This window comes from Symsagittifera roscoffensis, chromosome 2, assembly GCF_963678635.1.
Source record: "Symsagittifera roscoffensis chromosome 2, txSymRosc1.1, whole genome shotgun sequence".
Taxonomy (NCBI): domain Eukaryota; kingdom Metazoa; phylum Xenacoelomorpha; order Acoela; family Convolutidae; genus Symsagittifera; species Symsagittifera roscoffensis.
The window spans coordinates 9,175,104-9,190,462 of NC_087063.1; the positions used below are offsets into that span (position 1 = coordinate 9,175,104).

The 15,359-nt window shown below is 37.4% G+C and overlaps 1 protein-coding gene across 1 annotated transcript in view; it reads right to left on the reverse strand.

Annotated features, from left to right (window-relative positions):
* Positions 1 to 1,998: 1,998 nt before the first annotated feature.
* Positions 1,999 to 15,359, reverse strand: part of LOC134840381 (uncharacterized) — a 34,943-nt gene continuing 21,582 nt past the window's right edge. The window contains exons 5-11 of the mRNA XM_063856149.1: positions 15,083 to 15,231; positions 12,666 to 12,772; positions 11,621 to 12,253; positions 11,149 to 11,337; positions 8,393 to 8,547; positions 3,117 to 3,445; positions 1,999 to 2,497 (exon numbers count right to left, since the gene is read on the reverse strand). Coding sequence (XP_063712219.1) covers positions 2,319 to 2,497; positions 3,117 to 3,445; positions 8,393 to 8,547; positions 11,149 to 11,337; positions 11,621 to 12,253; positions 12,666 to 12,772; positions 15,083 to 15,137 — 1,647 coding nt within the window. The 5' untranslated portion in view covers positions 15,138 to 15,231 and the 3' untranslated portion in view covers positions 1,999 to 2,318. The remainder of the gene's footprint in view (positions 2,498 to 3,116; positions 3,446 to 8,392; positions 8,548 to 11,148; positions 11,338 to 11,620; positions 12,254 to 12,665; positions 12,773 to 15,082; positions 15,232 to 15,359) is intronic.

The window sequence follows — 15,359 nt, forward strand, 5'->3', positions numbered from 1 at the left end:
AACAAACTTCTGCATAACACAAAGCAAGCTGCTAAATAGCCTGTATTTGTCCTTGACAGTAAATGTATTTGTACTAGACAGTAAATGCCCTAGGCGGGATTCAAACCGGCGCCGAATCCGCCGGGACGCAATCTATATACGCTCGGCTACTGTCCCTATATGCATTTATATTTTGGTTCATTTTATATGCTGCATTTATACTCGTTACATTTGCGCTGCAACATTTCATCTCGGACTTGATTCTGTAAATTTCAAGAAATTTCAAAAAGTTTCTACATTACGAGGCCAACCTGTGCACTGGATAGGCGCAAAATTTTGTGTCTGGTTGTTTCTGGATTCGCGAGACAAGTCTTTAAACATGTTCGTAATCGCATGAGCAAATGAGCTTCCCACCAACCGTTCTTTGAATTGGATTCAAAGTTTTAGATATCACAGGGTAGTTTTAGAGAATATTCAATGCGTTTTAAAAATAGGTCACAAATTCAAAAATTTGAATATTCCAAGGGCGATAATTTTTAAGTTTCATTAACGCTTTCAATATTTTTGGCATGACCTTGCTTCATACTTCTGAGTTGTATGGTTTAAGGCGTATCAATGAAGGTAAACATGCGGCCATTAATTTTATCAAGTTGAATAGACTGTGGTGTGCTATATGGCCCGATTCTAGCTCCTCTGCTTTTTATAATATACAGTAACTATTTAAAAACAGCACGCAAAATTGCCGAAGTTTGGCTGTTACTGCACGATACAAACCTAGCGTCGACAGGTTTTTCATTTTTCATTTAGTATAAGAGAGGTTGATTGATCTAACTGATTTAGTTTCAGAAAAAAAATTAGATACTTGCAATTATATATTTGAATTAATTTCGATACAGTCAAACCCGTACGCTATCATTTAGGCATTTTAAGCAAAACTGATTTTGTTTAAAAAAAAATTCAAGTAAGCAAGGCCATTTATCACTACGTGCAAGGTGTCAAACTATCGTATCACTTTTGATCGCATTCTCTGAACCGTGCTTTGGCTTATGAATATTGCAGCTACACGCAGCTGGAACCAAGTATCTTGAACCTGCTGTAAAACAAAACAAATTCAGACAAGGAAAAATTTTAGTGAGATTTTCAAAAACTTTTTAGAAGTTGTGTTTTAGAGTATCATATAAACGAGCTGTAAACGTAAAGCTGAGCTTTTTCCAATTCGATACCGGGTGTAAAAACTTTTCAACCAACTATGGCTGATACATAATCATACCTGATAGTCACGAAAATACTTCGAGATACCTCGGTTTCACTATAATTAGAAAATCTTGTACAAAACTGAAGAAATATATATTAGTTTACAAAAAGTTTGGCTAATGCTAGAGAATGACCAAAAATGCGTTTTTCCTAGAAAAATGACCTGTTAATTTTTTTTTCGAAAAGTGGAGTTTTAAGCTATTTTATTTTAACTTTTCTCATGAAGTGTTTTAAATAAACCTGCACAGAAAACATCCAAACGGTTCTCCCTCACGTGTCTTTCCTTCTTTTTAGACGTTTACTAAATTAGCAACCCGAACTGTTCTTACATTACTGATATTCAAAGTTATTTAAGAAATTATGCTTCGATCAATATAAATCAAGAAATGAGAAGGGCAAAGCATATACGTTTTTTTGTTATTTACTGCTATATTTTTCGTGTCTAATAATTACAAGGGCAGACGATTACTGGAACAGACAATCCCGTTGTCTATTCATTTATGTATTTGAAATGTTGATATTTTAAGTTTAAAAAAAATTCTGCAATGCAACGTAACATCGCGGCTGCATCGGTAAAAATGGCCTCTTAATACAACACACGTTTCACTTGTGCATATATCCAGCTAGTTCTACTAATATTCTAATTTGCCGATTCTGCTAAGCCTCTGAAAATTATGACACATATTCAACTTATTTAAACGAAAAAACTCAATGCAAATAATAAATTTAACTGTTGAAAAAATCTTTGAAAACATGAATATCAAATACATGCATCAATACATACTGAAACATTGCAAACTATTTAAGTATAACTGAACAAAACTACATCTTTTCAGTTTTTAGCATCACCCCAATCAAGTTTTAAGCAGGTTTCGTTTAACAATATAATCGTAATTTCGTAAAATAACAATAATTGCAAAACACAAACTAAACGACCGTATAGCTCGGATAATGCTCGATCAAACCCTGAAAATTGTCACATTAAGTTGAAATAGATTTGAAAACTGAAGAGTGATCAAAGTTTTAAATCAGTCTGATATTGAAGACTTTCCCAACATTGATTACGCATAGCATCCATCGGTGTTTCATTTCTTTTTCTTGAGACCCGCCTTCTTCTTCTGTGACTTCTTGGCTCCTCCCTCCGCGGCAGTTGGTGCATGCATGGGCGTGTCCACATCTCCAAATCTAGCCAATGGGGTGCTCTCGTAGACTGCCAAGTTCAATTTTGACTGCTTCATAGTTCCACTAACCTTCTTTGACACTTCTTGAAGAACAAAGATAAATAATATCTTGTCACATTTTTTACCAGAAGTAAAAAAATCATATTGGCAAATTTCAAGACCTGAGTTTATAAATTTGCAAATTAAAGATATAGATTGAACAAACAAAAACTTTTTGTTGACTTTTTGACATTATTAGACATTTTTTGCTCCGACCACTTCACGAAGTGAGAAGAAATTCTAGTGTAAATTTCAGCCATGATCAGATTCGAAAATATCAAAATTAATTCAAAAAAAATATCTGGTTCTGGTCTGAATTTCTCTGCTCTTCGGACTAGATTACACAAAATCTGCATATGACATAAAAGACTGCAATATCAATTCAATTCTATCGATATTTTACAAAAAAAAAGTAGCTATTATTATCTCTCATGTTTGAAGCTTTTCAACTAATTCCATCGCCCTATACTGAAAAAAGCAACAGAAAGTAAGGCAAAAAATTGCGACATAAGTTTAAAAACTAGAAATTTTTTTCTCAATATATTTTTTCGCATTTTCGAATTTCTTTACTTCGCAATTATTTTGGCCTGATCATTCTGTGCTACTTGCACAGCAACCTATCACCTTGTTTCAATTAGTTATGTTGATTTTACTGCTACTTACTTTCCTCTGCGATAGTCGGCGTCGACGATGTCCTGCTCGCTAATCTTTTCGATCCCCTTGCAGGCGTCGGCACCTTTTTCAGGGACAGATTTCGAATTCGCTCTTCAATTTCTTTATCTCTATCCATCGGACTTTCGGCTTCCTCTTCGATGTCAACTATGTTCGTGTCTCGTGACATTGACTGCATGTCATTTTCGTTGTCTTCTTGATCTTCCGCTTCGTGTTCGCCCTCACCTTCTCCTGGTTGTGACAGGACAATGTCGGACTCAACAAAGTAAGTGGACAACCCATTAGCCTCAATTTCATCTCTGTTCACTGCGTGGCTTTTGCTGAAATAGAAGACTGACTAAAATGCAATTCATTTTTATATTGTTGGCCGAAATTACCAATCAGGTAAGTTGACGCCAATGAAACTTAATTTAGATCGATTTTTCAACAACAAATTTGTACCTTATCGCTGGTAACTTATGAGAAAAAAGCAGACTAGACTTTCTGGGTACCCGACAGACAAATAAAGCCTTAACAGTTTAAGCTTACGTATCCTGTATATCAAGTGTAGCACGAAAACGTCATTTGTTCTCACCTCAAAACTCATTTATGCAATCTGCTACTTGACATGATAACTTCAAGTTATCCCGATGGCCACTTTTGGTCAGCTTTTGCGGCCTGATTCTGCTTTCTATTTTTTTAATGAAAATCAGAATTGTCTTCTACAGTCAAAAAGGTATGGAACTTTTTGCGGTTACATATTGTTATATTTGCATTATCCCCAATCGATAATACCTCAATTTTCTAAAGACAATTACTCTCACAATTGTAGGGAAGAAACTCTAAGTTCCTAACACTTAGTTTTATCCAGCTCTGAAGTTGTTATACCCTCAGCCTTTAGGTGAGGTATAAACTGTATAATCTCGATGGTCAAAGTCTATGCTTAATCGCTAACTAAGAATTGGAATACGAAGAGATAGAGAGCAACTTAAATTCAGTTTAGAAAGTTAAGTCTGGTCGACGCTGACCTCGAAGCATTAGAGATACAGCGTTTCATAATAACTAATACATATGTTGTTAGGTATAGATAGATACTTATTTAATACGCAGACTTCTATATGTATTATGTAATCAGTTAGGTTTATAATATGTAAACATTACCAACTGGTAGTTTTAGCACCTAATTGTACATTGTTTATAAAGGGATGTTTTACAACAATATCCGTATGGATAACATTTCCCTCCTTGCGAGAAATTGAGTTTTCAATTTAAGGATTTTCAAGATCCTCCGCCTGGTTTGTGGACTTTTGTGTATCTCCTTCTTTTTCTCTTTGAAAGGTCATTGAATTTCCTCTAATTGGGCTGATCGATTGCAGGAAATTCATAGCGTCCTCAAAGTCTTTACTGAAGGAGTCCTCAGTGATCTTTTGCTTGTTTGAACCGAATTTGAACGTGTGAAGTTTTCGTTCCGGTCGAGCTTTTTGGTGCCTAGATAATTACTCGTTTTGACATTATTCCAAACGGAGTTAATACTGCTGCTATCTTGGAATTTTACGCATTTCACGAAATCATCTATAAGTGCTACTACGAAGTTTTCGTCCCAGTACGCCGGGGGTTGCGGTTTTCCGACCGGGTGTCGCGAGATGTAGTCAATAAGACCCATTTTACTACCGGCTAGGTGGTGTATATCGAAATCGAATGGAATGAGTCGATCAATCCATCTAGTTAACCTACTCTGATAGGTTTTATTGCCCCTATTACTCTTTAAGGCACCAACTAGTGCTTGATGGTCTGTTATTAAGGTAAAGCGTCTACCGTAAAGATAATACTTGAAGTGTTCAATGGCCCATACTGCGGCCAAAAGTTCGAGTTCATTTACCGAGTATTTCTGTTCGCATGAATTCAGAAACCTTGATGCATACGCTATGGTGGCCCAACCATCTGGTGTGTTTTGTTCAAGGGCCGCGCCTATTCCTTCACGGCTGGCGTCACAAACAATACGAGTGTCCCTATCACTTACAAAGTGTCTGTTTTCCGTAATATTCTTTACGGCATTTAAGATATTTTTGAATGCTTTTCCGTTTTCTTCACTCCAATGGAAATTAAATTTGTTGGCTGTAGACAATAGTGGTCTTAGGGGGTTGCATAATTGAGCTAAATTTGGAATGAACTTGTTTAGGTGAAACTTTTCAATTGTTTGAATGTTGTTGGATAAGGTAGGTTTATTATCGCATCCGTCTTCTTATGCATAGGTGTGGTGCCGTGTTCATTTATGATAAATCCCAACCATTCTACTTCCCTACAACCGAATTTACACTTATCGATTGAAATAGCCATGTTTTCCGTATTTAATTTGTTCAAAACATTGGTCAATTTTTCAATATGTTGCTCTTTTGTGCCATGTGATATTATTAAAATATCATCTAGAAATGCGAAAGTGTCTTTCTCATTGTTGAGGGTTAGATCGATGGCCTTCTGAAATGCTGCGGGCATATCCGTTAGCCCGTAGAAGCCAGTTTGGAACTGATATGTTCCCGTGGCCTTTCCCCCAATTATACTGAAGTTACACTGCGTACGAGTTGTTTCATCCAATGGCAGTTGACTGTACGCGTAGCGTAGATCGATTGTCGAGAAATAACTCGTACCTGGTTTATTTGTACCTTCCTGTGCCGATTGTGCTATATTGTCTAACAGAACGTCAATATTTGGCATCTGGTACTTATTTTTATGGATCGACTTATTGATTTGTTTAGAGTCCATGGCTAATTTGATGGATCCATCTTTTTTAACAGTGATCACAATAGGGCTTATGAATTGGTTGTCATTGCATTTTTCAAGTCGAGTGATGTGGCCTTGGTCAATTAATGATCTAATCTCATGTTCCACCATTTCTTGTATATGAATGGGAATGCGGCGCCCCCGTTGTTGTAAGGCCTTGAATTCAGATAAAAATTGTGTATGGACCATATGGTTTTTTGAACGTCCGATTCGTGTACACAGTCCCGGGTACGTGGTTCGGACCCACGTTGCAATTTGTGTGTCTGAGTTTTCGACACTGTTAACTTGTAGTACTGACTTACCAGCTGGGTTTTGTTCTTGATGTAGCTGGATGCCAATTAGCGGGAGAAGGTTTCGCCCCAGGATGTTCGCGCGTCTGTCGTCCACCACAATAAAAGACGCTGTTTGGATAGTCCAACCTCCCGATTCGATTGGGGCAGTCAGTCTGCCAAGGGATGGGATTTTGTAGCCATTGTAGCAGACCATTTTGTTAGCTTCATCGTCATCCCTCATTGTTGTTCTTATTGCTGACGTGACTGTCGTAGCCAGTAGGTTGGCGGTTTTTTCGTTTACGAACGATGTTGGTGATCCTGTGTCGGCAATAAAAACGATGTTGTTTTTCCCCGAGCGCACCCGTATAAGGTGTCCTTTGAGATCTGTGTCAAGTAGTTGTTCTGCCCGTCTTGGTTCAAAATTGATCCAGTTTGTGGATGTATCGTCCGGATGGATTAGTTCCCACCCCGGGATAACGTCACCCGCTTGTAGATAATTGACGTAGGCTGTCATATCGGTGTTTTGAAGGTCTTGTTGTTGTTGATTCTCCTCTTGAATTGCGTTTACCTCGCTAGATTTGCACAGTCTTGCGAAATGACCCCTCTTGGTGCACTTGTTGCAAATTTTGTCACGCGCCGGGCATTGGGCTAAATGAGTTGCTGAAAATGCATTTCCGCATTTGAAACAATCTTTTCTCTGTCCGGCCTTTTCCGAATAGTTCCTTGACGTTTGTCCTCCTCTACCGCGTCCACCTCGCTGTTGAGATTTATATCCACCCCGCTTTTGGACGAAGTTTACCGGTTCGGATTTTATATTCGGCAATCCGGTATGACTACTTGAAGTTCCCTGTTTTCTTATGTAAACTTGGTTCTCGAGGCCTTTTTCTCGTTTCATTGCGTAGTCCAATGCTTGTGCGGGCGTTTTTGTTTCGGCGAGAAGGTCTTTTTGGACTTCGTCGTTTGACATGTTTGCCGTAAATAGATCTCTGACTATTTCGGACTCAAGGCCTACATCGTTGCATGCCGTGCATTTGAAATTTCCTTTTACCACCAGTTCCGTAAGTCCGCAGTGGAATTCTTCCAGGGATTCTGTTTTCCCCTGTTTGCGTGTAAAAGCTTCGTACCGATCGAATGTTACGTTGCGTTCTTTAACAAACAGTCGTGTTAAGAGTGTCCAAAACTCTTTGGTGGAGGTATCTTGAATTTTAAGATTTGGATAATATTGTGTGAGTCGTCTTTGGCCCTCCGTCCCCAAACACAAATATATGTAACTTCTGCATTTGATATCGGCTTCCTCCCATGGTATGCCGTCGACGGTGGGACCGAGGTTATCCAGATGTTGACATTGGTTCTCCCATGCTACCCGTTTTTCTTGGTTACGTAGGTTTCGATCGCGTATTTGTTTGTCTGTTTCCCCATCTATATTGAGCTCATAGCCTGGTTCTTGGGGTTTCCGAACAGCTGGGGGGTTGCGTAGAAGTTTGTTCAAATTCATACCATCTTTGGCGATGATGCCCAGAAACAGCTGCTGGTTCCATTTGTCCCACTCTACTGGTGGTTCCGCGGACGCTTTCTACCAAAATGGCGTAATCCCCAATGGGTTCTTTGTGAGTGCTGGCTGCGCCATGTTATACCCTCAGCCTTTAGGTGAGGTATAAACTGTATAATCTCGATGGTCAAAGTCTATGCTTAATCGCTAACTAAGAATTGGAATACGAAGAGATAGAGAGCAACTTAAATTCAGTTTAGAAAGTTAAGTCTGGTCGACGCTGACCTCGAAGCATTAGAGATACAGCGTTTCATAATAACTAATACATATGTTGTTAGGTATAGATAGATACTTATTTAATACGCAGACTTCTATATGTATTATGTAATCAGTTAGGTTTATAATATGTAAACATTACCAACTGGTAGTTTTAGCACCTAATTGTACATTGTTTATAAAGGGATGTTTTACTACAATATCCGTATGGATAACAGAAGGTAAGAAAGTACTTCAACTTTCTGCACGAAAAAGATGGATATTTACAAAGACCGTCTCTGATCTAAAAACAACACATTTCTAGAGCTTCGCAGTTCGCATGACTCGTACTGTGCGGTGAAATGTATGAGTTAAATGATTTGAGAGTGCCCCCATGCCCCATATCCGGTTAAGTCTTGTAAAAATTACCACGATATCTACTCTCAAGGTTACAACAGCAGGAGCAATAACAATACAGTAAAACAACAACATGCCTTCTGCTCTTGAGTAGAAATCCTTCTTTGACGAGACGCCTGACAAGTTTGAGAGCCAATTTGGAGTCTATGTCCAGTTGGTCCATCAGAGAAGAGGCCTCCACTGAGTCAGACATCATGGCCACTATGAGCGACCGACGGAACATACACAGCTCCTGGAAACAGCAACAATTAGTCGTGTACTTTTGAAGATTTAAACTATTGTAAGCATGCAACTTGAGATAGCTTATCAATAAAAACACTGGGCTACTTTAAATCGAGTCGAGTAGGCAATGAAAAATTTATCATATGGTCAGCGCACACTATGCACATTATCCGTTACAACAAAGCTCAACCAAAATCAATTAATTGCAAACCGCCCATTGATGTGCAAGTAGTACAAAATGTTTCGATCACAGTTATTATTGCACAAATTAGATTATTTTTAAACACCGAGGCGAAGCAGAGCATCGGAAAACTTCCAATCAAACGCGAGAACACCACGTGTATGTTGAAAAACTACCAAATTTTTCATACCTTCGTCTCGATTTTTCAAAATAAATTACGTGAATTACCAGCGTTAAATTAGCATCGAAGACTTATTTCTGAAGCAACAACCAAGCCACAAAAAATTTTCATACAGAAGCGAAGCGGAGCTTCGCATCACATCACTTTCGATACAACGCAAGAGGAGCATTGCAAGCTGGCAAAAAAGACGGAAATACTTTAAAACAATTGAAAAACAGTCGAGAAACACAACTACCAGCATTAAATAAGCTTAGTAATTAACAAGCAGCCATTAAGCCGACAATAAGCGGGTAGATGCCCATTAAACCAAGAACAAAATATGCTAAATGAAACTGTTGTCATAAATAACTTTGAGCGATTAGGTTTTGAAACTCTGAACTCTTACATGATCTGAATTATATTAAATACAAAACTCAATTTCTGCACTTCGAACGAAACAAAAATAAGACTAAGCCGATTAAAAAAGAGTCAAAAACAGTTAAACCGAATAAAGGTCTCAAGCGAGAAAAAAGAATACAAACTAGAAAACATACAAATTACAGAAATATAAATATACAAATTACAGGAGTAAATCAACAACACTTGTAAATACAATGAAAATTGCTTACAGCTCAGAAAAGTTATGTGACAACAAAGCCGACGAAACAAAAGCAGATAAACGAATGTTCGACAATCCAATTTTCCCCAAAAAAATTAGATTTCAAACTGACTGAAAAAAAACAAGGTACGGTCGGAAAATGTTAGGGTTCAACAATAAACCAGGTTAATTTTCATACAGATTTGGAAGCAAAAAGGATAAGAGAAAAAATTCTAGCTCCCGATCACAGAACACTTGCTCTCACAAGTGTCAAGAAAATCTTCGAGCTATCATACATTTTCAAACTGAAAATTCTAATCCAGAAACACACCCTCATAATAAACATTTTCGCCGGGAGTTACTCTTATGATTGAAGGACCGAATGATGAAAAACTTTAAGCCAATCAGAATCGTTTGAAGTTCCTATTGGCTGCACGAAGTTTACACATAACCTAAGTCTTAATTAACGGGAAATGGAAACGTTATGCTGTACAATTTGCACAAATAAACAAAAATTTTTGGTTTGTTTTTATTTTTTTTAAATCGGTTTTAGTTTTTTGTTAGAATCGGTTTTGATTTCGCAGTATTAGAAAATTGATGTATCTGCTTATTTTCAAATAGGTCAATATTAACTTTAATGGCTTGGATTTATTCGCTGTCTTTGAGATTTTCGCTATTTCTTTGAGATTTTTGAGCACTCACTTCTGATAGGCTGAAAATAAGGGAAAATGAATTTCCAATATCCGGTCCCTCCTTCATGAGAGACGCCACCCTTTTCGCCTATCAAACGACGCAATAGGAGGCGAATAAGTCCACATATTCATAACTCAAAACTTTTTTTAACCTAATGGAGCAAAAAAATAAACAGAGGCCGAGCTTCGCTTCGCAAACACTAACGAGAACACGACAAAAGCAACTCTATAAAAAACAATAAGAAAAAATAGAAATAAGCCTCGAATAAGTTAAAATTCGGCCATGTCTGGGATTCGCTCAGCGACGTAGAAATTATGAGTCTCACACACTAACCACTCGGTCACGCACACTTAATACACCACAAACACTAGCCACAAATAAAGCAGAAAACTGATGCTGCGAAATTTCCATAGCTAGATTGTGATTATAGCGAAAGTGCCACCAAATAAGTGAAAACTTTCTATTTTCAATGAACACTTTTACTAGAGTTAGGTTAGAAACAAAGAAGATTCGTACTAATACGCAACGGTGATCGCTAGTGTAAATAACTGAAATATAAGATATCGGAGTTCATGGTTTTATAATGAGCCTAGGAACCTAATTTTGACACAGAAGCAATGATGCACTTTACCAACGACAAAACCCAACGAAATAGCTTTAAAAGCTGAGTTTTGAAACATATATAACATCTACGGGAATCAAAACACAGGCCTTGAGGATCCAAGTCGACTGCCCAACAGAACTTTGTTATTGAGGCTTAAAGAACCAAGAGACAGTCAAATATAAAAGCAGAACACATGCTTTTAAACTGCCAATACTAAGCAGCAAAAGTGTTGACCAAAATGAACACTGTTTCGTGCAATTTCGATTGAAAAAAAAATCAACTCGTAATAAACTACAATGCTTGCTTTTGCAAATAGAACGGGTATTCAACAAAATTATCGTTGCGGGATGCAGCTTCGACAAAAGATAGACGAACCATAGCTTGCTGTGGGTTCATTTGCGGGTCAACAGTGCACAGTTCTCGGTACTCTTCCAGCTCTGGATTGTCCCTGGCACAGAAGTAGCAGAGCACTTTGTCAGGAACTTCACGCTCAGTTGGGAAACCATAGCAACCGACGTGGGACTTAAGTCCACATGCACAGCAGGATATCATCACCCACTCGATCTATTAAAAATATTGACAATAAAAAATAAATGCGTTTGAAAGTTATTCCATTTCTAATTGCACACAATCATGGGAGTTGTATCAAAATATCCCTTAAAATTCCTTTGAATAGATCATTTTGGTGAATTTGCCGAAATTACTGTATTTTATAGCTTGAACTCAAGCAGTTTAGTTGATCAGTGAAATTAATTTAAAAAATGTCCCTCAAGAAGATATTATTGGATGAGTCCTTACAAATTAATTCCAGCAAATTCTTGCTGACTGTGGCCAACATTTAACCTACCAGCTGATTTTTCCCGCAGGGACATCTTATGAGTTCTTTTTCGACATCCATTTCATTCTCATCATCGTTCTCTACTTCCTCAATCGACGAGGTCAAACTAGCCTCCAAATTAACAGTTGCATTGCAGTCGTCTCCACCTTCTAAATCTTCACCATGTTCTTTGTCAGTAGCCCCTTGAATTTGCTCTTTACTCTGTTTTTCATTCGTTTCTGAATGGACACTTGGACTCGCAGTAGACGCTTCTTCAATAGGGTCCAAAGACGCAGTCGCGTTTCGACTCGATGCCCGTCTCGGGTACGAATCACGAGTCACAGATTCGTTCAGGTCAATTTTTGATCTTTTCGGTCGATTTTGCTCTTCAACCTGAGCACGCTCAGTACTTTCTGCATTATCAACAACTTGTGGCGAAGTTCTTCGACGTTTTGTAGGAACGATTATTTCTGACTCGTCGGAAGAATCCCCGTCTTTGTTACTGGCACCTTTTTGATTGCTAACTTCTCCGTATTCTGCGCTGACATCAGGTTCCAATTGCTTAGGGCTCGTGACGTTTTCGTCATAAGTGACTCCTTCAGGAAGCGACTCAGGGAACTGCGTGTCCAGAGCGCGCACAGTCAGAGATGTAGAATTGACCACCTTCAGAGATACAAATTTGATTACCAGCTTCATAGAATATTTTTATAACTATGTCTACTTTGAAGTGGTTATGTTAGACTGAAAGGTTTTTAATGTTTTCGAATACTGGTACCATTTTATCCGAACTGAACTTAATGTACTACTAAAAATTAAATGATATCCTTTTTTCAAAATTCACGCACAAATGGGACACACTTTTCGGAAAATCAATCTTGACCTTGAAATATACGCAGATTTACTCAGGATCATTTGCTATACCCAATGAGATCGGATAAGAATGAAAAACTTTATTATTTTTTATGTTTAAGACAATTCCTCGTGCTTTTTTACAGTAGGTTACTTATAGGTTACTGTTCGATTTACGGATGCCACGTCATATGGATAAACAATAAGTAAAGCAGTCTGGTCTCACCGTAGGCACACATCCCATCGTTAGTTGTCTGTTGGGTCCAGTGAACTTCAACAGAGTACTCATTTCTCGAGTTGAAAACCCAGGTGGGTTGTAATCCTCCGGAGTTCCTGAAAAACAAACTCTACATCATCATTCAATTGTTCTGTGTCCAATAGTTTATTTCCAGATTTTGGCTACACTACTGTTTCACTCAAATAGCTTCCAAAGCCATAGTTATAAGCTCAACAAATGCTTCAATGCGTTTGAATCGCGTTGGGTTACGGTTAGTAAAAATGTCTTTGTCAAGTTAAATTGTTAACACAGAGGCCAAGAGGATCTTCGCACCTCTTGCGATACAAAACAGAATTTTAAAAAAACATCACGACCTCAATAAGAGTCTGAACCACGTTCATTAACTCTTAAATATAACCTTAAATCTCTTAGAAATTCTAGAATAATTTATGGTTCGACACTTTTTTGATGAAAGTAACCCAATTTTATTTCGCCGTGAAATCTGAAAATTAAATTCCATTTTCGAAATAAGAAGATCACAATTTTCGTGACCAGTGCATCTTTGCTGTTAGTTAGTCGAGTTTACCTTCCTTTTAACGTAAGTGACATGAAACTATAAAGAAATTTTAGATCATTATTTTTGTTGCGTCGGAATAACTCGCTGAATACGTTGATAGAAAACAAGAAAAAATTGAGCAATATTAACTGTATGTTGGTCAAATTGGTAAATTTCTAACCACCAGTAGCGATAAAACTTTCAAGCTCAGGTAATCAATGTATTTTCAACAAGATAAAAAATACAACAGCCTGCAATAATATCATCATTATCGATTTTAGTGTAGCACTGGACTATATATGCATACTCTGATGAAACTGTAAGCAGAAACTGAACGCAGAAATTGAAAATGAGTAGATGGGAAAAAACGAACTGTTGCCTGTGTAATGAGGGTTACTATTGATAAAATTGGCCCTTGATCACTTAAAATAAATATTTTTATCTGAAGAAACATTTAGGCAAGCAAAACCAAGCTAGCTGTTAGAATATCAAGCTAGCTTTTAGATGGGATTCTAAGAAACACGTGATATCAGGAACAATACCCCTACCCTATTGTACTTAATAGTAACACAGAGGCGAAGCTTTGCTTCGCAAAAACTCGCAAAAAAATTAGTTCTAAGAAAGTGCAATAAGAAAAAAATAGAAATAAGCCTCGAATTAGCAAAACTTCGGCTAGGTCTAGGATTCGATCTGCGACCTACTGCAATCAAGAAAATTTGAGTCTCACGCACTAACCACGCACGCTTCACCACCGACAAATACTAGTCACGAAGAAGGCAGCTACATATGTGAATAAATTACCAATGCGATTCAGCAAGTGCCACCAAATACAAATAGACACAATTTTGCAAGTAATAATTTGAAATATAACAAATTGAAGGCATCCACACTAATTTTGCATTTAATAAATTGGAAATCATAACGCCACATTATGTATAAACTATGCATTTCCAAAAATGGCGAGATATAATGTGTTAGAAAATTTCTAAAATCGAGTTTATTATTGTTATGTTGAAACAAATTGCTTTTTTCGGTTCATTCGATGAATTGAAAATGCATCAACTGTGCTAACTTATTAATATTCGACTGTCAAAGCACATGCTATCAAAATACTGTAAATGTGCCCCAAAATTGAAACCAATATTTGCGACTGAGGTTAGAAAAAAAGAGGGTTCTTAATAATACACGAAACTGACGCTAGTGTAAATATCCGTCCTTCTAATGGACTAACATATCGGTTGTGCATTCAAAAATTTTGAACCTAACAATTAACTTTCCACTTTGCGAAATGGGTATGGCTGAATCATTTTGTAAATGCAATATTTTTGACACTATCCTAATTGGTTAAGGAGTCTGAATGATATAATTAACCTACAGCTGCTCATTTTGACTGCGGGTACCAATTTTATACACATTTGAACATTTAAAGTGACAAAAAATATCAATCTAAAAACAACATGGCAAGCAGACATTTGGATGACTGTCACTGAACAAGGAAATCATAAAAAACAGTAAAGGACTTATTCTTGAGCATTTTTCAATTCGCGAAAAAAAATCACGTTTGATTCTTAGAATAAAATCTTTTATCATCGGCACATTTTCATAAAACTTGCCCTATTTGAAAAACTGGATCCTCTCGTAACTAAATGTTGTCTATGTTTTAGGCAGTTTCCACTTCTTAGTTGGTGTGCATAACTTTCCTTCCTTTTACGAATTTAATTTGATTTGTAGTTTTTAAAAAGAATCGAAAGTCAAACCGCGAAAAATCAAATTTCCTGATAAAAATCTGAAAAAAGTCAAAACGACTTATAGCTGTCTTCACTGAGTTCATTGGAACTAAAACGCTATTTTTTTGACCGATTGTACTAACCAGCGCGATATCCCAGTTTGAGTTTGAACAGGATGCCCTCGGGTAGTTGTGGCATGGCGGATAGGATGTGTCGGATGTTATCGAGCAGCTTCGTGGCGGCCTCTGTGGTTGCCGAATACGTCTCGGAAGTGCAGTAGCACTTATTCTTGCTAAATATCACACAGATCTTGAAGACAAAATGGAAAGAAAACGGCCTCGCTTAGATCAAACTTCAATTTGATTGCCTGATAGCCTTACATGTGTTTGACTCATCCAATTTTTACCTGCTGAATTTATT